Source organism: Zootoca vivipara, chromosome 1 (assembly GCF_963506605.1).
Source record: "Zootoca vivipara chromosome 1, rZooViv1.1, whole genome shotgun sequence".
NCBI classification, from domain to species: domain Eukaryota; kingdom Metazoa; phylum Chordata; class Lepidosauria; order Squamata; family Lacertidae; genus Zootoca; species Zootoca vivipara.
Genome location: NC_083276.1, coordinates 77,274,945 through 77,301,034, shown reverse-complemented (window position 1 = coordinate 77,301,034; position 26,090 = coordinate 77,274,945). Strand labels below are relative to the sequence as shown.

The window sequence follows — 26,090 nt, the reverse complement described above, 5'->3', positions numbered from 1 at the left end:
GAATCAGTGCATGTTGGAGGCACCCACAATAGTGTCCATGGCAAGGGCCCCAGATTCTAACCTTTCTTTTAAAAAAGGAAGTCTCTAGCCCTCCTAGAAAGAAAGTAATGAAGCAAAGTGTGCAGCTATCATTCCAAGCAATTTCTGTGAAATGAGCCCGCCAATCAGTGAGTTGTTTGGACTCAAGGCAGTAGGAGTCCCTGGGGTCCTAAAGAATTACTATTTCCCCCTACACTTTGGTGCATCTTTCCTGCTTCTGTCTTATTTTCTAGTCCTTGAGTCCACCCATTTGCTGCTCTGTTTATTTTGTTTTGTTGCCTATCAGCTACATGGAGCAGGCAGCTTCTTCAGAGACTTTTAAAAAGATGTGAGTTGAGATAATGACCTAAATTAGTCATGGTCATTAATTTCAATTAGTCTACTCTGAGTAAAAGTTTATTACATCCCATAATGATTATAACATTTTCCCTGGTTGTTCCCATGTTGCTGTTGTGGGGGGGGGATGGGGAGTGGACCCATGTCAGAAACATTATCTTTATCACCTTTTCCTCCGCCTGGGATTGTTCTCAAAATGGGAAGTGGAGAGCATTATCGTATTTCTAACTATGCCTCTGTATGGTTGGCTGTAGCAATTGAAAATTATTCCTGGATTCAGTTATATTTTATTTTCAAGTTCTAATGTATAGCAAGCAACACACCAGCAACAGACAGCATAACAACCAAGTTAAAATTGTGTGGAAAAGGAATTTTTTCAAACATTTTTTGTTTACCAGAAAAAATTGAATGGATTTTTCCTAATTGGAACAAGTTTTGTTCCTGTGTCTCTCCATTTTCTGCTCTTTTGAAGAGGTAGTCATTTTGTGTTAGGCCACACTGGTAGCAGCCATTTTGTGACTTTGCGCCTGGTATTGCCCTTATGTAGATTTTCAGTTGCGAATAAATACTAAGGGGTTAAGCTGAACCAATGACAGGATATCTTAAAGCACCAAATTACAGCACTCATCGGTATAGCTATATTCTGAGCATTTAGAAATGTCCATGAAGTTCCACCATAGCACAGCAGTTATCACTCTTCATACTCCTGCTGTAAATGTCTTTGGTTTTACAATGGCTGGATGGATTAGGCTAGCTTTCTGAAGTTAAAGCATATAATTAGTTTTCAATAAGGGTATGTTTTATTGCTCTCCTAAATGATAATATGTGAAATTTTAAGAGCACACTAGAGGCTTTTAATGAGGGGGGAGGTAGTTTCCTTTGTATTCTCTGCACTACAGTCAAGCTGCTTGCAACTTCTCCTTCAGCACCTTGTTGCTAGGACCTCAAATGCTGCTGTGCACCACATTTGCACTGTGAGGAAGAATGTGCTATCCTACTTTGTTCCAAGAGGTAGTCATCCCAGCCTTTCTTCACCTCCAGCTGTTCTAAGAGTAGAATACATCCTGGACTGAACAGGGCCTAACACCTGGATGACTTCACAGTCCAAAAATTCATTTTTTGGGGGGGGGGGCGAGGAGAGAGGCAATGCATCACTGATACATTGCACCCTTTCTCATCTTTCCAAAACCAGTTACTAAGGTGGGAGCCATGCCCAACCCAATAACTTTTTTAAGGAAGCAGATAAAACAGATGTTCCCTCAAAGCTGATGTGAATATCAATCATCATTATGGGGAAAAAATGTGGACTGCTTAACTTAACTGAGATGGACTAATTGTGGTCAGCCCATTCACCATATCTCAATACAGTATTGTATACCTCATGGTGTTGTGATAAAATTGGATAACTCAATGTATAGTGCCCTGAGTGAATGTCTTAGAAGTGCAGGATATATGCGAGTAGGCTTTATAAACTCAGCACTCTTATATACGGTATCATTTTTTCATTGTAGAGAACTGGATCAAACTGATCTTCTATGTTAAGTATTCATGTTCATTGTTATAAATAATCCAACAAACATGCTTTGCCTCTAGCCACACATTATGGTCCTTCCCATTGTCCAAAATTATTTATTAGCTGTTCTACCTTAAATAGTGGCTTTGGAGACATAAATGCAAAGTACTTTTAAACATAAATTTCTTCCTAACTGTTCTAACTTACATTTAAGTACAGATTTGGGAATGAAATTCAAGCTATGTATTAATAAAGTTAGTGTTAGGAGTAGAACCTGGAAGACCAGGGTTTAAATCCGTACTCTGCCATGAAGCAACCCTACCTCAGAGGGTTGTTGTGTAAATAAAATGGAGTGGGAGAAGCATGGAGGAAAGGTAGAATATAAATGTAGTCATAATATAGTCAGTGCTGAAAAAAATAGAAAGACTGTGTAGAATAGCTATTTCATGTCCAGTTGTCTAATTCAGGGTATTGGAATCTGAACTGTACTCCTGTGAGAAGTGCAAGTGTTCATATGATGTGTAACTCGTAATATTTTCCTTATTAGGGGAGGCCTCAGCAACATGCTGTTCCAATGCTCATTACCTGATACCATGGAGACTGTTGCAGATGAACCACGCACAGTTCTTCTTCGCTTATATGGTGCCATTCTACAAATGGTGAGTATATGGTGTGGGGGAGTGGGCTGATGTTTAAACATCTTGCATTAGCATAGGCTTGAAAATATTAAAATTAGATTTTATTGCACATGAATACTCTGTGATTTGAGAGCTCTTCAGTTTAGATTTGTTCATTTCCTATTGCCTAGAAATTGCTTTCTATGCAGATTTCAGATGTATAGGTTTTTTATAGTTAGTGTGATGCACTATCTTGTCAGTATGCATGCGGACGTTTCCTGGAGTTTTACTATTCAGAAAAATGGTCACTTATTACCCTCTTTGTGCTTTGCAGACTTAAACTGAGAAACAACATTCATGGTAAATCTGATAACTGTCTAGAATTGCGTTGAATCATTAACTACAAGCATATAGCAGCTTAAAGTCTTTCCCCAAAATTCCTTCTAGGAAACATGCACCAAGCTTTTACTGTCAGTAATCTAACAGCATTTGGTAGAAGCACTTCATTTTCCCCTTTCCCATTTTGTTGCTTCCAAGTGCATTGCTCTGGATGCATCCAGATGGAAATTGAAAATGGAGGCCGTGATCAATTACTGGTGCCGTACCTATGGGCAAAGGATTCCTGTAGATCAAATAGTGCTCCTATTTATTTACGTCAGGGTTTTACATTATGCTTCAGCCACATTTCCAGCATGATTTACTTTACAATATATAAATGACAGGATAAAAATACAAAACCCAAGCAATTGAACTTAAAACATGGTAGAATACATGTCTGACCTCCATAAGTGGACAGGCTGACATGGAGGTGGTCCTTACTTCTGGTACCCAAGTCTCAAGCTATGTAAGCCTTTAAAGGTAAGCATCAACACTTTGAATTGTACTTGGAAATGGACTAGAAACCAGTATTCTTTAATTACCTGTGAGGATAGATCCCAGTTAATAGGAATATTTTGAGCCAGTTGCAGATTCCAAGCAATCTTCAAAGGCAGGCACACATACAGTTCATTACAATAGCTCAGGGATGGCAAATTAAATCTAGCCCGCTTGTCAGTGGGAATAATTGGGAGTCTAATCAAAGTGTACTTCTGATTCTTCCTTTCTAGCCCTGGCTGGACTTTACGGGAACATTAATGCTCCAGTTGCAAAAAAGGGAGACTTGCTCAGCTTTCCCTAATGAAAATAGGTCTTCTGTTTGGCACCAATAACAAGTCCAGCTTGGGGCAGGAATTGAATGCAGTTAGGAGCTCTGAAGTAGAATCAATCCCACAGAGCTTTTACTTTGCGCCAAATTTAAAAGGTGCTGAATGTAGGCCTTGCTTGAAGAGGAGCAGTTAGGAATGCCCTATAACACTCCTGATTGTTGTTTTGCAGCTGTGGCTGTATCTGCTGTACACATGACGTCACAGGATGTCGGTGGGTTGGAGTTTTCCAAGCCATATTAGTTTTTCAAGCTAATCCTAGAGGTTACTAGGATATGGTTATGCTATTCCTGTCTAGAATGAGACTGCAGCTGCCATAACAGTCTTAAATAGATGAAAAACACCTTGTGGCGCAGAAGCTACTTGAGCCATGTGACATAAGTGGATCTAGGAGCACCTCTTGGACTTCTCTGTTGATCCTGTGGGAATCCTTCATGCACAGGTACTGCACCAGCAGTGGATTGAATCATGCCACATATTTTTATGTAATGGTTGTGTTTAGCCACAGAATTTACACAAAAAATGCAAGTCTGTTTATTTCTTTTAGACATAGGATTCACTGTGGCATGTCTGACAAGAATTGTAATGTGCCTTTGAGTAAGTTTTCCAGTGAGCAGGAAATGGCCTCAGGTCCTAGGTTTAGATGTTGGTAGGTCTGTATTAAAACAATTTGTCCATGTAGACATTGACATACTCCTGAATTTCCATTTGTAAAATGAACACACATACAAGATTGTTATCACTTCTGTGTTTTATACACAACACATTATCATTTAGAAAACGACCAAGCAATTTAGATTAAACATATATTGAATTGCTTTCTGACCAGCTATTTTGAATCTATATTTATCAACAGAATGACAATCAACAAGTGTGCGTTAAAGCAGTTAATGATGTAGTAATCTTGCTAGAGTATTGAACTCATTGGCAAAATATAGGTAATCTATGACAAGTAGAAGGAAGATTTTCTCCTTGCACTTGCACTCTCAAAGGGTGGCAAAATAAGTTCTGCCGCAACACTGAACAGCTGATGCATTATGGATAAAGGGATAAAGAAAACGCATTCACATATCCAAATGATTATAGCAGTGGGGTAGAGTTCCCACTCCTATGGAGCTTCCTCGTTGTAAACATATGGTTAGCCCCCAAAGTATCTCCACTTGCTTGTACTCCATGTTATAAAACTGATATACACACTATTTCCATATATTGAAACGAAGTGTTCTGCATGCCTTCATATAACTAGAACAGTGAGAGTATTACTGGGGCATCAGTTGGTGCTTGTAAGTATGAAGTTCAGATTATGTATTGCAGTATACAAAATACTTGGATTGGAAATATGTAAGCAAGTTACTGCTGCAATGTCTTTCTCTGGTCCATCTTAGCAATGTATTGCAAGGAAACAGTGGCTTGAACCATTGGCTCTAGAACTATCAATTAAACTAACAGTCCAGTGATAGTTACACTGAATGTTTTACTTTAACAAATTATTTAAGCCACACCCCTGGCTTTATAAAATCTTCAATGTATGAGCTGATTGCATATTATAAGTAACCTTTAAGGCTGCTTACAAAGAAGATTGTAGAAATTAAGGCACCAGTGATTTGCTAATGTGTTCATCTGAAAAAATAAGGCAGCGTTTTCAGGATCTCAGTAGTAATTTCCATCATATCTGTTGTAATCATAGTACTCTGAAGAAATTTTCCTATGAATATCCAAGTTTGGAGAATCCTAAACCAGAACATGGGCACATACTGCTTTCCCTCAATATCCACTTTTTAAACAAAACCTTCTGTGTCCTTATATGAAGAAAATAGCACTGGAGCTCAGAATTTTTCTCCAAGATCTAGTTTGGCCAATTATTTGAGTGTTAATATCCTAACCTTTTTTTGTCTTGGTATTTAAGATCTTTTGAGATTTCTAACTTCCTTTATTTCCATAGCGGCAGTGAAATGACTGCTCTTGTTGGTGCAGTTCACTAAGGGTTAAGTAAGCAGAGACAGTCCCAAGGTAAAACTTTCAGATTATATTGAGGGTTTCAGTATAAGCATTTGTCTTTTCCAGATCAATCTTCACTGCATAAGCAAACTGATTGTGCTATAGTTTTAGATCTTCATCTGAGATCTTCAGGAACTTCCTTGTACCAAACAGGAATAAATTAAAATAAATAAAATAATTTCAGTGATGCTGATATTTTTAAAAGTTCCAGGGATGCTGGTTTTAAATACTGATGCACATACCTATAATTTTCTTGCACTATTACTTACCCTCAATATCCATCTGTATGGCTTAAGACAGAAATATAGCTACCAACAATTCCAGCCAGCATTAGCAATCATTGGGGTGATAAGAGTTGTAGTCTAACAACATCTTGAGGGCCATAGGTTCCCCATCACTAGTTGAAACAGGTGACATTTTTATTATAATTTAGATTCTTATTTGTTTATGCCTGCATGCAGAAAATATTAGTATCATTATCAAATACACATGTAATCTGAGGTTCAAAGTTTTGCCCCCCCTCCCCAGTTTGTTCAAAATTTACCGTAGAAAACCAGTCTAGTAAATTTAAACTAAAGCCTTCTTTAAAAACAAACACTATTATTTACAGGCTAACAATGACTCCAGTTTGCTTGTCCCATAAATTCTGGAAGACACAAATGTCAGTACATACTGTTCAATATAAATTGTTTCAGGTTGGCTAAAGTTACCATGCAAAAATGGCATGGGGCCTTCCTTAGTTATAGCTGTTATTTTAAGCCACATTTTATGCATGCATGGTATGAAGGCAGGAAGTGAGCTTAGTTGGGTTGATCTGTGTAAAACTTGAAAGCCTGGTTGAGATTACTATAGTCTCCAATCACATAGGTGAGCTACTTTTTAAACAAGCTGAATATTTGTGCTTTTGTGGAATTGCTATTCTAATTAAATGTTGGTGTGTTTGAAAGGCAAATGCACATGCTATATCTAGGATTCCCCTCCAAAAATCTGAAAGGATGCCTTAATAGCAGCAGTTCAATCGTGTTACATACACACACATATATATGAAAACTAGAGTTGCTGTTGGCACCAGTGCTTAGCTTTAAAAGGATTCATTTTTAGAAATGATTTGCTTGTAACGAAGAAACTAATGTTGGTCCAACAAAGCAATTTGAATTTGGAGTTCAAATACAACTACTTTGGAGAATTGCTGTGTTCATTGTTTCAAAGTAGTGCTTAATACCCAAATATCCCAATTAAAGGAGGAGCTGGTGGTAATGGCCCATGCCCTATTTTTTATGGCCAGGTATAAAACTTGGTTTTGCTATTACTAACTGTAAAATCAAATATTGCACAATAAAGGAAGCATTTAAGACTACTTAATCTTCCTATAGTCTATCATTCTCAGTCATTTTGAGAAGAAGGTTGTGAGTGCTGACTGCAATTCTGTGGTATTGCATACCTACTTTTTCTGCTTGTAACTAAACAAATATATAGAATTCTGCAATTGTAAAACTCCATTACTGGTGTGATTCTTGCTCTTAATGTCTTGTAGCAAGGAATAACCACAAATGCCTCTTAGTGGCAGATAATTTGATAGCTGCACTCCTGTTAAGGGGGACACTTGTTTTGTTGGGTGGCATTAAGGGTCTTCTGGGGGTAATGTACCATTTTAGTTGTATGTGCATGTGTTCTCTGCTGCAGGCTTGTCCATGCGATCGTGCCTAGAGCACTCTGGTTTCCAGGTGACAGACACGATTCACGGTATAGTATGAGATCTCTGAAGTTGGAGCATTCTCTACGGGTTTCATTTCTTTATGACTCAGAGTGTGAAGTTATCATGAAAATGCTTGCCTTATTAACATTTTATAATGTCCAAACTGTTGAGAACTGACTACCAAAATAGTGCATTAAACACCCCACCTTCCTTTTGCTCCCTTTAAAGAATGGTAACTTGATCAGAAGTAAAAAGGATTAGGGATGTTCTTGGTGTTAGTAGGACAGTTGTAATAACATATCTTATTCTTTCTGCTGTAGCATATTTTATCATTTAAAATAGTTGACACCACCTGTTTTGATGTTTCTCAGTCTTGAGAAACCTCCCTCTGTAGTCTCAACATTGCAGCTTTTGTACTTATATTTTAAGCCTGGAATAGAAGTGGGTACAAAACTGCCAGAGATAAGTAATTTCATCTTGTAAAGGTTAGGTGCATGGCCTGCAGAACTGGCCAGGATGATAAATAATGCCAAACTCTTGTTTGCTTTTCTGATGGCAGAGGAATTGCTGCTCTGTCATTTTATTACTAAAGTCTGTATTTGGGTATTGACATAATAGGACTGAACCTTAGTTTTCCAGTCTGCATTTCAGTTTATACTGGTTGCTTTTCTAGTGCTAGACTTCAGAACTACGTTTTTATTACCTGACAACCCAGTACAAATATGACCAGCTTTAGATTTTGGATGTCCTGTCTCCTCAGCTGGATTCATATTATCTTGTAATTACATTATCGCCTCTCATCTGTTATATATAAATAGAAACTGTGAAAAGCAAAACATAATGTTCAGCCTAAAGTTCAGTAATGTATAATAATCAGTATTACTAGTTAAATTTTGCTGTTAAATTAGCCTTGCACCCTATTTTCATTTTTTTAAAATCAAATTGTGCTACCAAAGAAAGTTTGGGCCACAACAGTGAAAATGGAATCCCCTTCACTTCAGTTTTATATGGAAGATCTGCACAATAGCAGTTGTGCATTTTATAGTATTAAATTGGAAAATGACTACATTATTCTCTAGTCTCTTACTTCATTAGACTAATATGGCCTTGAGAGACAGAGGTGGTAGCAGCTCTTCATGTTTAAGAGGCCAACTAGCTTACTCTATTAAGCAGGTCTTGCTAACAAGCAGGAAGGAGTCTGACAGCATGATTACACAAAGATGATGTATTAGATGCCTGCTCATCTCAAGCCTCTGCAGGATATCAAACAGCTACAACAGCTTTTTCCTGCAACACAATCCACTTAGCTTAGTTTTTGGTAAAAGCTGTACAATAAGTTTCCTGTTATCTCCTTGGAAATTGGCCATTGTCCACACAATAAGAGCCCTGTTTTAAGAATGTACTGGGTCACTATCTCAGCAGGTATCTGGAATGTGGGCAAATTAGTCTGGTGGGTTTTTGCTTCAAAGTTCATGAAGCAAATACCTGAATATACTTTTAGCTTTAATGCTTTCCAGGCCCACTCTTTTTTTGGTTGATACAGTCAAGTGTAGTATAAGAATTCTTTTATGATGATATTTGGATATCAAATCCATAACATTTTCTTTCACTTCAAGCTAACAACCAATTTGGACAACTTGAGATTTCTTAGCGAAGTGTTTGAAGGGTACTAATAAAAAAAATACTGACCAGTCTTTTCAGTGTGTAATCCAAGTACGTTAGGTGGGTATTTTCTATGATCCTGGGGAAAACCTCTCTAACCCAATTTGCTTCTGATAGATTATACCATCACAGGGGAGCATCAAGCAGTAACTACTTCTGGGTGATATGCAGCTTTGACTGCTATTCAAGAAGTAGTCAATGAGAAAGTGGGGGCACTGACACATTATTTGTATAACATTGCTATTTTAATATGCAGTTGTAAACTTGCCCTTGTGAATATTCAAGATATGTGTGTTCATTGAAAGGGATGTAGTTTTACTGTAGTATATACTTATTCTTAATTATAGCATTCTAATGGAAAGAATTATTATTTATGGAAAACCATTTATTTCAAGCTGGAGCAAGGCAGCTGCGAGAAATTCATAAGCCTTAAAACAATTGGTGTTGGTTATTTGTCCATTTGGTTCTTGGTAAAGGAATATTAGAGCAGAATAAGTATCCTCAATTCCATTGTCCTCATTTAATTTTAATAATTTTAATTGAAGGCTTCCTTCAGGGGCCTCTAAAGTAGCGTTGCAGATTTGCAGCATTAGTAGCCATAGTAAACTACTACTTAAAGGAACTGCAAAGTGGAATAGGCCTTATAGCTTTGTAGTTCTTAATGAACTACAAAGATTTAATTTTTGCAATTATAGTAAAAGCATGTGCCATTGAGTCCAGAAGCTAAAGCACAACTTGGGACCTTAGAAAATGCTTTGTGATAGGTCAGAACAAGCACGCTTCAGTTCACTAGATCTGGAACTGATAATTGCTTTGCTTGCTTATACAGTATTGCTTTGAGAAATGACATAAGATTATATCTAAAATGCCTTAAATATTGTTGTTACTTTACAGTAGAAAAGAGATCTGTCAACAAGTTGTAACTTGGATAAGTGAGTGCCTTCTTTATGTGTAAAACTAGATAAAGCATTATTTTTAAATAGTTTGTGAATATTGCTATAGTTCCTTTAACTTGTTCACTGTTCTACTGGCTTGCTAGCTTGCATCTTTGTTGCAAAACTGGGTTTATAGTAAAGCTTCACTTGGTCCTTCCATATTTGGATGCTTCTGTGTATGTATGGTACTAGGAATTTTGGGCTCCCAGCTGCTGTAGTCCTACAGAAGACCACATCTCGTGCTATTGGCCTTGTATGTTTTGTCTCTATAGGCAAGCTGTTATATTAGGTTTCAATGGCACATCCTTTTTTTAAGTATCTAGAGTGATGTCTCATGTGAAGTTGCGTTTCTCAGCCTATCAATTAAATAGCTGTAAGACTTTCTGAACCCTCCTAGTTGTGATGGCTGCAGCTTATTGCTTATGTTGATTTTCAACATCTCATTGTAAATATTGACTTTTCTCATTCATAGAGGTCCTGTAATAAAGGAGGATCTGGACAGGCTCAGAAAGAAAATGATTTACAAGTAAGTATTATCTTTTTTTGGTACCATATCAGGCTGCTACTATAAAGTGCAATATGTATTTGCTTTTTTACACTCTTAGAGCTGTTTTTTAAAAAAACAATTTGCTCATGTCTAGGTCCTGTTTGTTTGCTCCAGTGTTTCAAAAACAGTGCTTTCCCCACCTGTCTTTGGGTTCTTACGTTTTATAATTCTAGTCTACAGGGGTCTGCATGGTTCCCCTGCATAAAGTAGCAAACACAGGACACACCTGACTGATACTACAGTTTGTAAATGGATTTGAGGTATAACACTTCATCCTGTGGGTTCATACAATTTATTCGCTTTAAGGCTTGTTAACAGTAAACCATGCAAAACTTCTGAGGTGACCTGATCAAGTTTCGACAATATTACTAGAAATATTTCTAGGCTATTCTTCTGTGTTGTCACATGGTGTAACCCTGCAGTTGTATTTGTATAAAATTATGTAGCACTGTAATTCACACTGCAAGGTACAGCAGTTCTTCATAAGCAAATCCATTTAAGATAAAATGGGACCCAGGTGGCGCTGTGGTTAAACCACTGAGCCTAGGGCTTGCTGATCAGAAGGTCGGCGGTTCGAATCCCTGTGACGGGGTGAGCTCCCGTTGCTTGGTCCCAGCTCCTGCCAACCTAGCAGTTCGAAAGCACGTCAAAATGCAAGTAGATAAATAGGAACCGCTACAGCGGGAAGGTAAACGGCGTTTCCATGCGCTGCTCTGGTTTGCCAGAAGCGGCTTTGTCATGCTGGCCACATGACCTGGAAGCTATACGCCGGCTCCCTCGGCCAATAATGCGAGATGAGCGCACAACCCCAGAGTCGGTCACGACTGGACCTAATGGTCAGGGGTCCCTTTACCTTTACCTTTATGTAGCACTGTAATTCACACTGCAAGGTACAGCAGTTCTTCATAAGCAAATCCATTTAAGATAAAAAGTTGCAACTTGCTGCCTGATCCAGCACAGACCTGCTGCAGAGAAAGTACCGCAGCCTACCAACATGCCCCCCATAAGCAAATTACTCATAAAGCGGAGACCTTTGAGGAATAAGAATGCATCTTAAAATAACTACTTAAACATGGATCCTATCTCTGAATCCTGAGTCTACATTTTCGTAAATGCCTAACTAAAACTCTGAAGAATTAACCTTGAAAGTCTCCATTTGAATTAGACCAATAACTTTGAAGTTAAAAATTAACACCATTCATTGCCTAAAGCTTATTCTCAAATTGCTTTCAAGAGTTCTTTGAGTAAATCATTGGTAATTATAAAAGCCTTTATTTCTAAAGGTGCAATGAATCATAAGATAAAGACAAATCTGAATTGAGTGTATTTTTACTGAAGTACATCTGAACTAAACAATTAGATCTTGGATCCAAAGTATATGGCGGTACTTTCTAGTATGGCTCTTTGAACTAGCAACCTTTGAACTAGCAGACTACGAACATCATTTCTAGAATCGCTCAATGAATCACATCAGCATTCTGCTTAAAAGACGGTCAGTAAAACAGTATATATTGGTATTTAGTGTAGTGGAATGTGTGCTGTATAAACCTGGCTACCATATATTGGATTGGAATTATTATGGCATCCCAAATCTAATGTAATCTCTAGTTTTAGAATTGCAAAGGTAATAGCAAAATCAAGGATAATTTTAATCAACCTCATAACTTACATTGTTGTATTTTATTTTTATATTCAGTGCAAAAAATATCAGTACGCAACACAAACAGTTAAATATTTATAATTCCAAGTCTCCATTGACTATATATTGTGAAGGATGAAAACAGTGGTCTTCTATTAGTAATAAATAAAAGTTAAAGAAATTAATAGAGATACAGTACAAATTTGGATAGCTTTGGTTAATGGAGAAAGTTTTCAGTGACTGAACAGAATAAGATTCTTAATCAGCTGGTGCTATTCAGGTCCTGTTATAAAAAATTTTTGGGGGGGGCTTCCTCTTGAGCAGTTGTGAGCAGCCTCTGGGCTATGGGTCAGATTACCTTGCCTTATTTAGCTTGCAAGGTTGTTTCCTCCCCATTCTTTCCCACCTGCCATCATATGCAACATCAGGTGTAGGGCAGTAAAAGATGCGGCTGCAATGAATAATTGGGTATCTTAAAAGTATGCTCCTGGTTTGTTCCTTTTCCAGCTGGATTTGTGCTATGGTCTTATGGCTGGTGAAAGCAGTAGTCCAAACATCTGGAAGACACTAGATTGGTGAATGCTTAGACCAGGCGTCGGCAACGTTTTCTGCCCGTAGGCCGAAGGATTCCCATAGACTATCATCTGTGGGCTGGACATGGGCCGCACAGGCGCAGAAGCGATTTCTGGTGCCGCGCTGCCCACAGGGCTGGCTCTTAGGGTAGGCTGGGTGGCGTGGGGCACCGGGCTGGCAGGGGGGTGGCACGCGGCAGGGCCCACCAGAGCGGAGGCCCACCACAGCACCAGGGCGCCCGACATGCTTGAGACGGCCCTGGCTGCCCATGTCCCAAACACCGGAAATTTCTGCGGCTGCGTCGACGTAATTTCTGATACCGCTCGGCGACTCCCTGTGCCGCACTGCGCCAGTTTACCGCAGCGTATGGGGGACTTGCTGAGCAGGTGGCTCAGTTCACGGGTGGCCCGTGGGCCAGATAAACAGCCTCCATGGGCCGTATCCGGCCCATGGGCCGGAGGTTGCCGATGCCTGGCTTAGACGAACTTAAAGAGGCGTATTAACTCTCATAACAGGAAACTTTAGTTTGTACTGTAAACTCAAATGGTACTCATTTATTATTTTTTAAGCCACTTGTTCTCATTCTTAGACTGGAAGCTGGTATTACAACGCATCCAGTTGGTCAACAGGTGGCCAGTAATAAATTCTAATACTTTGATAGCATAATCTAAGTCTTACACACTTTTTATTGCACATTTTGCAATAATTTGAATAATGCAATATTCTGTTTCTGATTTCTATATCTGAATCTAACTGATAGTTGTACATCTGTTTTTGTTAATCTCAGCTGTATCTCCCTTTATATTATATGTATTATATAAGTACTTGTTTCAGTTACTTCGTTTTCTTTAGGGTGCAGAAGCTGTGGTTCTGGAGAGTGTTATGTTTGCCATTCTTGCAGAGAGAGCTCTTGGACCAAAGCTCTATGGAATCTTTCCACAAGGCCGGCTGGAAGAATTCATTCCTGTGAGTGCCAACTATTAGTATGTGGTAGTTGTAACTGAATAGGACTGTTTCCTCCCTTGTGTGCTAGCAAAGATAAATGTGGGATATCTGCTAGTGTGTAGCTTTCTGTAGTTTGATTTGGCATAAGGAGAATGGAAGCTGCTGTCTCAGTTTTTGGATTTAACTCCTTATAGCTCTTAACTAAATGGAGCAGTGTGTACTATACTACTCAGTAGCAGAGGAACCTGTGGTAAACTACTGTATAGCAGTGAGAAACCAAAGTGCACCCCATTCACTTCCTAGGTTCCTTATATTTGTTTTTCATCATTATAGGTTGGTTGTTTCAACAACAAAATTGATATTGAAATTTCCAATGCTTGTATTCCTCCTAATTAATATCCATGCTATGTGTTTCAGAGCAGGAAGTTGGACACGGATGAACTGGGCTTGCCTGATATATCAGCAGAAATAGCTGAGAAAATGGCTAGGTTTCATGGTATGAAAATGCCATTTAATAAAGAACCAAAGTGGCTCTTTGGAACCATGGAGAAGTAAGCAATTGTAATTTTATTGTCTATCATGTTACATAACTAAGAGATTATTTATTTAATAATAAAAATAAAAATTGTTATATTACATTGTTATTTATTAAATTTGTATACCACTGTATACCCGCAGATCTTAATTTTTGCCTGGTGCCTAAAGGTGTATAATGAAGTTTAATGCCACTTATTTCAGCTCAAAGAAGGGGTTTATTGGAGGCTTGCCTCCTTTTTATGGTGTGGAAGGTACCAGTATCTTTCCTTGGGCTATTTTGCGGTTGCCAGAAAGTCCTTTATAAAGTTTCTGTTTTATTTTTATTATACAGTTACTTTGTGATGGTTATGGAGAGAGGGGGAACTGTAGAAATACTAACTGTTCAACAAAATCTTTGTGCAGGTACTTAAACCAAGTGATGAGAATCAAGTTTACCAGAGAGTCACGTGTTAGAAAACTGAACAAGATCCTCAGTTACAACCTGCCTCAAGAAATGAAAAATCTACGGTAGCGTTCTAACTCCTGACAATTTTCATTTGCTTTACAACTCTCAAGTGTAAACATGAGACATGCAGACATTTTCAGTCAAACATAACATTAACTAAAGAAACAAGCAAACGCTTCATTGCCTTGCATTTTATTATTGTCAGTGGATATTCCTAAACATCTAAGTACAGTCATACCTCGACACCCAAAGGCTTCGACTTACGAAGATTTCGACTTGCGAAGTCGAAGCCTCTGGAGGTCCGCCCGGCGCGCGCGTTCTGTGCATGTGCAGAAGTGCAAAATTGTGCTTCGCGCATGCGCCATAGCAGCACTTCGACTACCGAAGACTTTGACTTACAAACACGACCGCGGAACGGATCGTCTTCGTAAGTCGAGGTACCACTGTATATAATTACATTGTAGCTGATTCAGACAACGGTGCTTTGATTGCTTAGCTTGGAAGTTCCCTTTTTAGTGCACCACACAATGAAATTCCAATATAGTCAAATGGTCTAGCGTTCATTGGGTCTGTGCACAATGTTTTAGCAAGGTAGGTCACTTCTGCAGAGTGTGGTCCATTGCAACTTGGATCCATAGAGATAGTCAAGGTAATTGGGGTTCCATACTGTGGTATAGCAGAAGTCTTTAACCTAGTTCTCCAGTGAGTGACATAAATGATTATATGCTTTAGAAATGAAAGCTGCTTCTTCCTTGGAAATATTTTAACAAGAGACTCTTACCTTGTATTATAATGTCAACTTCGCTGCCCACACACAGACAGCAAAGGAATCTCTAGTATGGTAGGTCTCCATGGCAGAATATAGACTTGTTAAAAATAATAATTCTGGAGGCATTACGTGGTTCCTCTGCCCCACCATCCACAATCGGCATACTAAAGGGAGAAAATAAAGAATTTTTGATACATTAGAATCTCTAAGCCCTCCAGACAGACCATCACTGTTCTACAAACACAGTTCCTAGAGTGGGGGAAAGGAAAGCCAGCAAGTGCCTAAATGCACTTATTTGCAGTGCTTTGCCTTTTCCTTGGAGTAGGAACAGGAAAAAGCAGCTTTAGTGGACACACAACTTGAATTTTGATTGAGAAGAGTTGTAATTTCTGCTGAGGTTCTTCAGTGGAGGTAGGCAGCCAAGAGCTGAAAAATATTCCCATTTGCCTTACACTTTCAACACACTATTTTCTTGCTTGTCTTTTACTGCTTAAGTGAGGGAACAGTTGACATTAGAACTACTATTCAGTTTAGCTCTCTTTTTCTCTCTCTTCCAGGTCCTTTCTTGAAGCTACTTCATCCCCAGTTGTGTTTTGCCATAATGACTGCCAAGAAGGTACCATAAAACTGTTGCATTATTTTAAAAATGTAATAACTTTGCTTGAATACCTTATATTAAAAGGATGGCCTGTTACAAATTAAAGTCATTAGTTTGAGATATATACCATATCATAATTGAAGGAATAGGAATATTCTGTTTAGAATCTAGAAAGGGTTATTACTGGGGGAAGGTCTTAAGGCTGGAGTGAGACACGCTAAGTAGTTTTGTAAACCATGTTGTATCTTCATTTATGTTGCAGAATACAGTGAAGAATAATTTGGGCTACATTAAAGCAAATCAACTTTGTACAGCACATCCTGCTTATATTGTATGCTGTGATAAAATAATATGGCATGAACAGTGCTATTCTACAGCAAGTTTCCAATATCCCATCACAAGAAATGGAACCTAAGTTGAATAGAAGTAGGAGTTATTTTAGTCTTTCTCAGTGCTTATTACTATATCTCTCTCTTCTCCCAGGAAATATTTTGCTTCTTGAAGGTAGAGAGGATTCTGAGAAGCAAAAATTGATGCTTATTGACTTTGAGTACAGCAGCTACAATTATAGGTAAATGTTGGACCTTTGTATTTTTTGAAAAATGAAATTTCCATTTTAGTTTTCCAGCTTAGTTTTCCTCAACTGTATTTCCGTAGTTAGCCTTTTAGTTTACTCTTGATTCATTGAGATTTCCAGTGTTTCCCAAGTTTAATAAAATAACTTTGTGTTTGCATCTTATGCTTGAAAGTCAGACTACTTTGCTAAATGCTGGAAGGATTTTGAAAGTTTTTGCTAAATATATTTTGATTGTGTTCATGCTAGACAGTAGCATTAAAATTGCCTGCATGTACTCACTTTCAGTTAGTAAAATGTAGCTGTAGCATTTTGTTTGCTGCTAACATTCTGTCTCAAACGGTACCTGGCTAGCTAACTGGTGGTGTTACAAATGGAAATAACGTCCACTGATAATGTTTATGGTAAAGCTCATCCTTTACATGTATAACACCCCCAATTCACTTGTTTGTATTTTCAGTTACAGCAGTTGTTTGTTTATAAAATTTGTTTGTTGCTTTATCTTGCCTAAGGTAACCCAAAGCGACTTAAAGCCCCAACAGAGATACATTAAACCAAGAGGAAAAAGTAATACATTAAAAACATCCTCCTAAAAGGTCACAGATAGTTAATGACCAAAGACCTTGTTATAGAGGAAAGTTTTTGCCTGGAGCCTAAAGATATATAATGATGCCAGGTGAACGTCCCTGGAGTAAGAGTTGAACAATACTGGCCTAGACTAATGTAATATTTGATGCTAAATGGCATCTGCAAGCTTCTCAAAATTAGGGGTGTATGAGATGGTGATGATAATTTTTCTGCCATTGTACTGTGATCTCCCTTCCTCAAACACATTGGGAACAATCCCAGGCAGGAGGAAAAGATGGTGGTAATAATGATGCCACTTGAATGCTGCTCCTAAAAAATAAAATAAAATAAAAGTATATCATTGTACTGTAAATTACCTAATCAGTGAATTCTTAGTGAGTGACTGGTCTTTAGCTCCTGCACAGCAGAGACATGCTTAAGCCTCTTTCCAAAGTTTTCCACTTTTGCCTGGGATTCTTTAACATCTACCCACATTTAATGTGTAGTCATATTTGCAACTTGTTATTCATATGTATGACATGGATTTCTGTGGTTGTGGACCAGTAATAAGTAGCCATGAAATGTTAATTTAGGAACAAGCAATGGTTTTTTTTTTGCAAAGCTTTAAAAAATTCCTTATATTTTGAATATTCTTCACTCTAGAGGGTTTGACATTGGAAATCATTTCTGTGAATGGATGTATGACTATGTGTATGAAAAATACCCATTCTTTAAAGCGAACTTCCTGAAGTATCCCTCAAGGAAGCAACAGGTGAGCAGTAAAACAATACCTTGAATTTTGAGGTCTTCTGACTTCCAATTCCATTTCTAACTCTCTGGGAAGAGCATCCCACAATCTTAAAGTCTGTGCAACTTGTCTGGCCTCATGGAAATTTGTTAAAAGCAAAACTGGAATACAGGACTCTACTAGGACCAATACTTAGCTGAAAACAAACAATGTGACTGCAGGTATTAAAACTTCTTTGGAACTGTGCCAGTGATTTAATAGTTGAAAATACCTATTTGCCCAAATGACTGAGCCACTGTTCTGACTGCTTTCTGTGCTTTTCAGCTCCACTTCATCTCCAATTACCTAGTTGCGTCTCAAAGCGGGTTTGAAAATCTGAGCAACGAAGATAAGTCCAAAATAGAAGAAGAAATGTTGGTTGAAGTAAACAGGTAACCTGTCTTCATTCTCGATTTACTGAATGTGATCCTGTTGCTGAATCTTGCTGAATCAGTGAAAATGTAAATTGTACATGCTGTCTTAAGAATCTTAGCAGTGTTTAATGTAGCCTGTGCTCTGAAATGGTTAATTTTCAGCATTGAACATCTAGAAGCTATATATCCTTAAAGTAGGACAAGTGGAGACCCTTATGGAATATTATCCATAATAATTTGTCCTGACTGGTTGAGCTTATTTGCTGCCTGCTTGTGAGAACTGCTCCGATTTCCTAGAACTGAAGCAGAGGGGGCATCCAATGGTTAAAATCACAAAAAGCATTAACTCAGGGACATTTTTAGTTCTAAACAGCAATTCAAAGTATTGTGGTGGATCTTGAAAGCCCTAAATGACGGTTCTAGGGTACCTCAGGGGCCATTTTCTCTCATTCCAGGCTGCCTGTGCCCTAAGAGGCCCTTCTATGGAGAGGCTGAGGTAACATTGGTTGGCATGAGGGTTTTCTCAGTGACCGCACCCAGATTTTAGAGTACCTTACCCCATGAGATCTATTTGGAGATCCTGCTTTTTCACTGACTGGTTAAAAGTTCCCTGTCCTGGTAAGCATTTGTCTTGCTGGGCATGAGAGTTTTAGGGGACAGACCCTCACTTTTAGAATGTCTATCTGCTGAACGTGCATGGCAGATTCCTGCATTGCAGGGGGTTGGACTAGATGACCCTCAAGATCTCTTCCAACTCTTCCATTTTACAATTCTATGAACCTGATTTCTGTTTTTCATGCTTTTACTTTATTTTTATGACTGTGGTTTTAGCTGTTATAAGCTGCCTTGAGCAGTGCATATGTACTGGAAGGGTAGAGGCTAAGTTTTCTACAATAAACAAACCACTCCAGAGGCAGAGTGAGAACACATCCTGAGTTGTCCTCCTTGAGAAGTTGCATTTCTTATGTATCCTGTATGGTTGAAATGAGCATGCTGTTGATGTAACACATCCTAGACTACTTCACTTTGGTCAAAAGAGGCAAGGGTGAATTTTACATTATATCCTGGAACGTCTAAAAAAAATACATTGTGTTCTTGACAGGTTTGCCCTTGCATCTCATTTCTTCTGGGGTCTGTGGTCCATTATACAGGCAAAGATATCATCTATTGAGTTTGGATACATGGTAGGTCTTCAAACTTTAAATGCTTGCTGCTCAGCAATGTGATTACTGTGTCAATGTAATCTAGATTACTCTACCTGATAAAGGTAAAGGTAAAGGGACCCCTGACTGTTATAATAATAATAATAATAATAATAATAATAATAATAATAATAATATATTATTTATACCCCGCCCATATGGCCGGGTTCCCCCAGCCACTCTGGGCAGCTTCCAACAAAACATTAAAATACAGAAATCCATCAAACATTAAAAGCTTCCCTAAACAGGGCTGCCTTAAGATGCCTTCTAAAGGTCTGGTAATTGTTATTCTCTTTGACCTCTGGTGGGAGGGCATTCCACAGGGTGGTTGCCACTACCGAGAAGGCCCTCTGTTAGGTCCAGTTGTGGATGACGCTGGGGTTGCGATGCTCATCTTGCTTTACTGGCCAAGGGAGCTGGTGTACAGCTTCTGGGTCATGTGGCCAGCAGGACAAAGCCGCTTCTGGTGGAACCAGAACAGTGCACGGAAACGCCATTTTACCTTCCCACTGTAGCAGTATGTATTTATCTACTTGCACTTTGATGTGCTTTTGAACTGCTAGGTTGGCAGGAGCAGGGACCGAACAACGGGAGCTCACCCCGTCGCAGTGATTCAAACCCAATCCCTAGGCTCTGTGGTTTAACCCACAGCGCCACCCGCATTGCCCACCAAACCTATGTTTGTACATCATTCAGTGTAACTGCCAGCCAGCCAGGACTGATCTTTGTTGGTGCAGTACTGGAGTAGGTAGTGTATACAAGACCTTAATGAAGGGGCAAGAACTTTCTCCACAAAAGAGCCACATTCCCTCAGGTGTAATATGTCAGGGGCCAGAGGCAAAAGGGGGGAGGGCACAGGTGTGCATGCACATAAACATGAATGAATTCGGGATGGGTGGATGGGTATACTCTCCCCCCCCCCTGTAATTTGCATTGGGGGAGGAAGCTCCCATTTGTTCTAGTGGTAGGTTTTCCCCACTGTAAACTGATTTGGGACGCCTGCTCTAAACCAGAGTGGAGAGAGAAAAAATTTAGTCTCCTGAATTTGCTGCATTTCTGAGCTGGCAAGGGAGACAGGTGTCTCTCCAGAGACAGTCTGGAGGAGTGGGGGAGGGAAGGCCTAACTGGCCGGATAAAAATCTTCCCTGGACCAGAGTCTCACCATCTCTGCATTAATGGATGCTGCTCTTAGCACACCAAAGAGCTGTCCATCAACATTACAAATTCCTCGCTTCAGTTATCTCAAGTCGGCAACTGTGAAATCACTTACTGGTATCGGTTTGATTTCTCCCATTTTATTATTGCTCTTTGGCTTATTTTCAAAAATATGCTTGTAATATTCAGTGACAAGACATTGAGTGGAAATGTAAATGTAGTTACCCTTTGCGTCCATAATTGTATCAGTAAGGATTTAACATATGTGACAGCTACATTCAAGGTGCGAAATGTGATAGTTTGGCATTCTTTAATTGCTCTGGCATCAGGACAGAATACAAAATGGCTCTGCCTTCAACCATAATACTTTTACGTCACTTAGGACTATGCACTCTCAAGATTTGATGCCTACTTCGACCAAAAGAGGAAGCTGAAAGTGTGAAGGTTGAAGACTGGACAATCTGTTACTGTACTGTATAAGGAAGGCAGCTGGGCAGAAATTCCACTGTGCTTAGGCTACTGTAGTTGTAATGAAGGTTTTGCAAATTCCAACTACTCGGATGCAATGCTGAAGACTGCACAAAATGGCTAAGTTTACTTTTTTTTTACAGTTTCATAAGTCCTTGGAACGAGAATTGACAGCTGAAGTATAATATAACAGTGCAATATCAAGCTTTTTAATCTAGAAGGTATTATGAGGGAAACCTTGAGTTTTAATGTGAACCATCCCATACTTCAAGAGTAAACAGTGTTAACTGTGGGTACCTATTTTAAGTAAGATATTTTTTATCAAATTATCTTAATGCATTCTACATTTCTAGCATCAATGGGAAAACCACAATTCTGTTTAGGGGAAGTTGTTATACTGTGAATTTTGGCTGAAAACCCATTTGAACAGAGGCTGTTCTTATGGGATATTGTCAAGCCATTCATCTCCAGAAAACTACTGGTAAACTAACACTAAAACATAATGGCTAAAAATCAATGAAAGGGTGCATTCTGGCTTCTCTTCCATGCAGACTAAGGTAGCTTTCACATTCTGATATCTCAGTAGAACAAGGTACAACAGCTGCATCTCCAACTGGAACACACGAGTTGCTGCCTGGTTAGCTCATTCCACATCTCTGACCAAGGATGTGCATTCACTGCCTAGCAACAGTCCTGCAGTATTGCATTGTTGTACAGGACGTTCCCTGGGCAGGCAGCACTGGGATGAGTGCCTTGAATTCCTCTACCTGCCCCTCTCTGGCTTGAGGGAGGAAGAGAGGGGCAAATGAGATGGGGAGCAAGCGAGGAACATTTGACCAATTGTGGCATGCTGGTGCCTTGTGGGGGCACACTGCTCCTTGTTTAAAACCCTGCTGCTTTCCCCATCAGATAAGTGGATGTTTCTTGTGCAGAAAAGACATTAAAATATATGCGTGAACTTTACAATAAGTGTATGTTACTTTGAGAGCTTCTAGAAACATATCTTTTACCATCCTTATTTGACTTGTGCTTTCTGCTAACATGTATTGTACAAATAAACTTTTTTAAAGTCTTTAACCTTTTGCTCTATTTGATTCTTACCATGCGGCACATGTCATTTAAATTTTACCAAAGTCTCTAAATGAAAGGTATTGTAAAGATGGATATTGTAGCATGCCACAAATGAAAGCCAGCTTGAGATTTTACGGTGTTAAGTGCGAACTTGTAATAGCACAGAAATGAAAGTTTCCTCATGGTGGGCTATATGGATCTCAAGTCCTGTGTTGCATCCAAGCGAGATACAACCCAAAAGGTGGGAACTAAAATAATAATGCCTCTTAAGAAATAGCTAGGTGATAAAATGCAATGGCAAGAAGCGTTCTGGTAGCTAGGGGGAAATGCAGCAATAAAGATGATGAATTGCTGGCCTTGTTGAGTTGCAGGAGGGTTTGTGTTTTATACGTAGCAACATGCTGTATTTTCTAGAAGGATAAAATACATGCAAGTAAACCTGCATGGATCAGTATGCATGGTTCCTTAACCAAGAAAATTTCATCATTCATGGTATTCATGAATTTGAGAGAACTCTGCTGTATATTCCCTTGTTAACCCAGAGTAGGGTTCACTTAACCAGCCCCTTTAGTGGAAGCCCTGAGGTGGGCAGCATATTTTTAATGCTTCCTTTAAAAAAACAAGCTTTGCATGTAGAAAGCTAGTAGGTCATAGAAAGGTTTAATGCAGCCTTCATGGTTTACTACAGTATAATACCCCTTCCCCACCCTCTCACTATATATAAGGGTCTGGTGACTTCTGTTTCAGTGTATCTGAAGAAGTGTGCATGCACACGAAAGCTCATACCAATGACAAACTTAGTTGGTGCTGCTGGAAGGAATTATTTTTTACAGTATAATAGTTTTACTACATGTTGGACATTTTTGTAGATGGGAGAGTATTAATGATGTGTCCCCCGTTCCTCCATCCCCTGGCAACTGCAATCAAGGGATACGCTCCAGAATGCTGCTGCCACAAGCCTGCTACCTCTAAAGTGGTTAATATTAGCTGCATTCTACATTAGCTCCTTGCACACAGTAGGCAACTTCCTCTGGGCCAGGTGTTGCAGTGAATGCAGTTTGCTCTCACCAGTAGTTCTGCCTGAACAACACAGTGAATCATCTAGCTATATGTCACTCTTCTTAGAGCAGGCACATGTAGATATAAGAACACTGCAGTGAGAATGGAACATGTTTCCAAATGCAAGTGGTGGTACTAATTATCAAGCCCAGCAAGGGAGAGGAAACTCTAATAATAGACTTCTTCCTGAATCAAAAGGAACGGAACACTATTTGTTTTCGAGTCTGATGAACAAGGAAGTTCACAAGGTGAGTTTTAAACATAAAAAGGTGCTTGAGGGTAGGCCTCATCTAGATTTAGCTGCATCAACACTTGCATAAGTGGTGCTACCGCTACTTAGTTTGGTGAGATTAACAACACAGACATTAATAAGCAAAGGCATTCTACAAACACTTGGCAAAGCAAAGGTAAGTCATCTGATCCCTGCCCCCCCCCCCTATAAATGATAAGCCTTGGGCACAAATTGATGCAGCAAATGGAAAACATCACCTTATAGAAGTGGCTTTTCTACCTTGAGCAAGTAATCAACTCTTAAAAACTACCCTCAGTGTTTGGGGGAAATGATACAGAAAATTGAATTCTGTGGTTTTATATATCAGGACATAATAGCAACCATTTGTTCCTTAGCAGGCCTTAAAATTAGATAAATACAACCTCAGATGAGCAACAATGCATTTACATATTACACTGTGTTAGGAAGCTCACTGGGTGACCTTAGTCGACTCACTGCTTCTCAGTCTAAATGACCTCACAGGATTGTTGTGAGGAGGAAATGGGGAGGAGGAAAACCATGTACACCACCTTGAGTTCCTTGGAGGAAAAGTGTGATATAAATGCAAAAATTATGTGAACAAATAAAATATTTATTCCTAAATTGGCTCTACAAAATGTTTATGATGGGGAAAACGAACATCCGTTATTGAAAGAATGGGTTGAATTCATGCTAGGTGCAGTCAGATTGGTGGTAGCAAGATTTTGGACAGCAACTGAAAATGTGATGACAGAGCAAAAGTATGCCAAATTCTGGTTCATGGCTTCTGCAGAAAAATTAACTTGTCAAATACATTTGGACAAGGCCAGTCAGGAAGTACAGATTTCTTTGCTGTATAGCAATACTTTAATTTTACAGCAGCTGCTGAAAATTTACCTTGAAACTCGGGGAAAGTAAGTTGAACTGTCATCTAAATTAAAGATTATTTCCCAAAATGTGAATACTGTGATCATATCAATCATTCATGACCGATAACAACAAAAACCTCTTAATTGGTAAAAATGAAGCCTTAATGTACTAGTTACAGCTGTGCTGCTTTGAAACAGCAACTATAAAAATGTTTTTTTACGCTATCACAGGTGAGGAATGTTGAAACCATCTTAAAAATAAATCCCCAGTTGTACTCTTCCCATTATTCTGCATGTTAACAGAGAAAGTAGTACCATGCGTGTTGAAGCCAAAATGTTTCAAGGACTTGAGCTGTTTTGGGGAGGCAGTAGAAGATTATCACAAGAAAGGGTCATGGGAAATAATTTCTCAGCTAGCTGAACAAAAATACAGATAAGGAGTCAATATAATGGTAGTTTTGAAACAGGGTGGTGTTCGCCTAACAAGTCGTGTCAGCGAAAACCCTGCACAAGATCTTCACTTGCTCAACAGACCTTTGTCTGGCTGAAGACAAGTCAATTCCCTTCCCCCTGCAGTTAGTAGAGAGTAAATAGCCTCCTGCAGCCATCTAAATTAAATGACCTTGAGCTGGAATAAGGCAAACCAAGGATGCAAGTAGATGAAATGTGTGAGAGCCATCATCAGGATCTACCGTATCTTTCTCTCTTTTATTTTAAAGCAATTTGGGGTGGGGGGTGGGAGCAGAATGGGATTGAGATTGTAGTACTGGAGAAGGTGATTTAAACCAGTTTCCACCCTGTCTCCAGCTGTTATTTTCCATGCAGGAGAAAACATACAGGCACTCTGCACTTTGGGGCAGAGAGGCATATAGAAAAATGATCATAGAATCATAGAGTTGGAAGAGACCACAAGGGCCATCCAGTCCAACCCCCTGCCAAGCAGGAAACACCATCAAAGCATTCTTGACATATGCCTGTCAAGCCTCTGCTTAAAGACCTCCAAAGAAGGAGACTCCACCACACTCCTTGGTAGCAAATTCCACTGCCGAACAGCTCTTACTGTCAGGAAGTTCTTCCTAATGTTTAGGTGGAATCTTCTTGAAGTTTGAGTCCATTGCTCTGTGTCCGCTTCTCTGGAGCAGCAGAAAACAATCTTTTCTCCCTCCTCTATATGACATCCTTTCATATATTTGAACATGGCTATCATATCACCCCTTAACCTTCTCTTCTCCAGGCTAAACATACCCAGCTCCCTAAGCCGTTCCTCATAAGGCATCGTTTCCAGGCCTTTGACCATTTTGGTTGCCCTCTTCTGGACATGTTCCAGCTTGTCAGTATCCTTCTTGAACTGTGGTGCCCAGAACTGGACACAGTACTCCAGGTGAGGTCTGACCAGAGCAGAATACAGTGGTACTATTACTTCCCTAGATCTAGATGCTATACTCCTATTGATGCAGCCCAGAATTGCATTGGCTTTTTAAGCTGCTGCATCACACTGCTGACTCATGTCAAGTTTGTGGTCTACCAAGACTCCTAGATCCTTTTCACATGTACTGCTCTCAAGCCAGGTGTCACCCATCCTGTATTTGTGCCTTCCATTTTTTTTATATGGGTTTAAAAGCCTCAGTACTGTGTTCCCTGCATGAGTTTCACATTTAATTTT

At 39.2% G+C, this 26,090-nt stretch overlaps 1 protein-coding gene across 1 annotated transcript in view; it reads left to right on the top strand.

Moving 5' to 3' along the window:
• The window catches only part of CHKA (choline kinase alpha), a 33,678-nt gene extending 7,938 nt beyond the window's left edge, over positions 1-25,740 (top strand). Inside the window, exons 2-12 of the mRNA XM_035122532.2 lie at positions 2,436-2,547; positions 10,471-10,524; positions 13,610-13,723; positions 14,120-14,253; positions 14,642-14,746; positions 16,011-16,069; positions 16,535-16,622; positions 17,856-17,964; positions 18,265-18,371; positions 19,456-19,537; positions 21,093-25,740. Of these exons, the coding sequence (XP_034978423.1) occupies positions 2,436-2,547; positions 10,471-10,524; positions 13,610-13,723; positions 14,120-14,253; positions 14,642-14,746; positions 16,011-16,069; positions 16,535-16,622; positions 17,856-17,964; positions 18,265-18,371; positions 19,456-19,537; positions 21,093-21,152 (1,024 nt within the window). The 3' untranslated portion in view covers positions 21,153-25,740. The remainder of the gene's footprint in view (positions 1-2,435; positions 2,548-10,470; positions 10,525-13,609; positions 13,724-14,119; positions 14,254-14,641; positions 14,747-16,010; positions 16,070-16,534; positions 16,623-17,855; positions 17,965-18,264; positions 18,372-19,455; positions 19,538-21,092) is intronic.
• Positions 25,741-26,090: the final 350 nt, after the last annotated feature.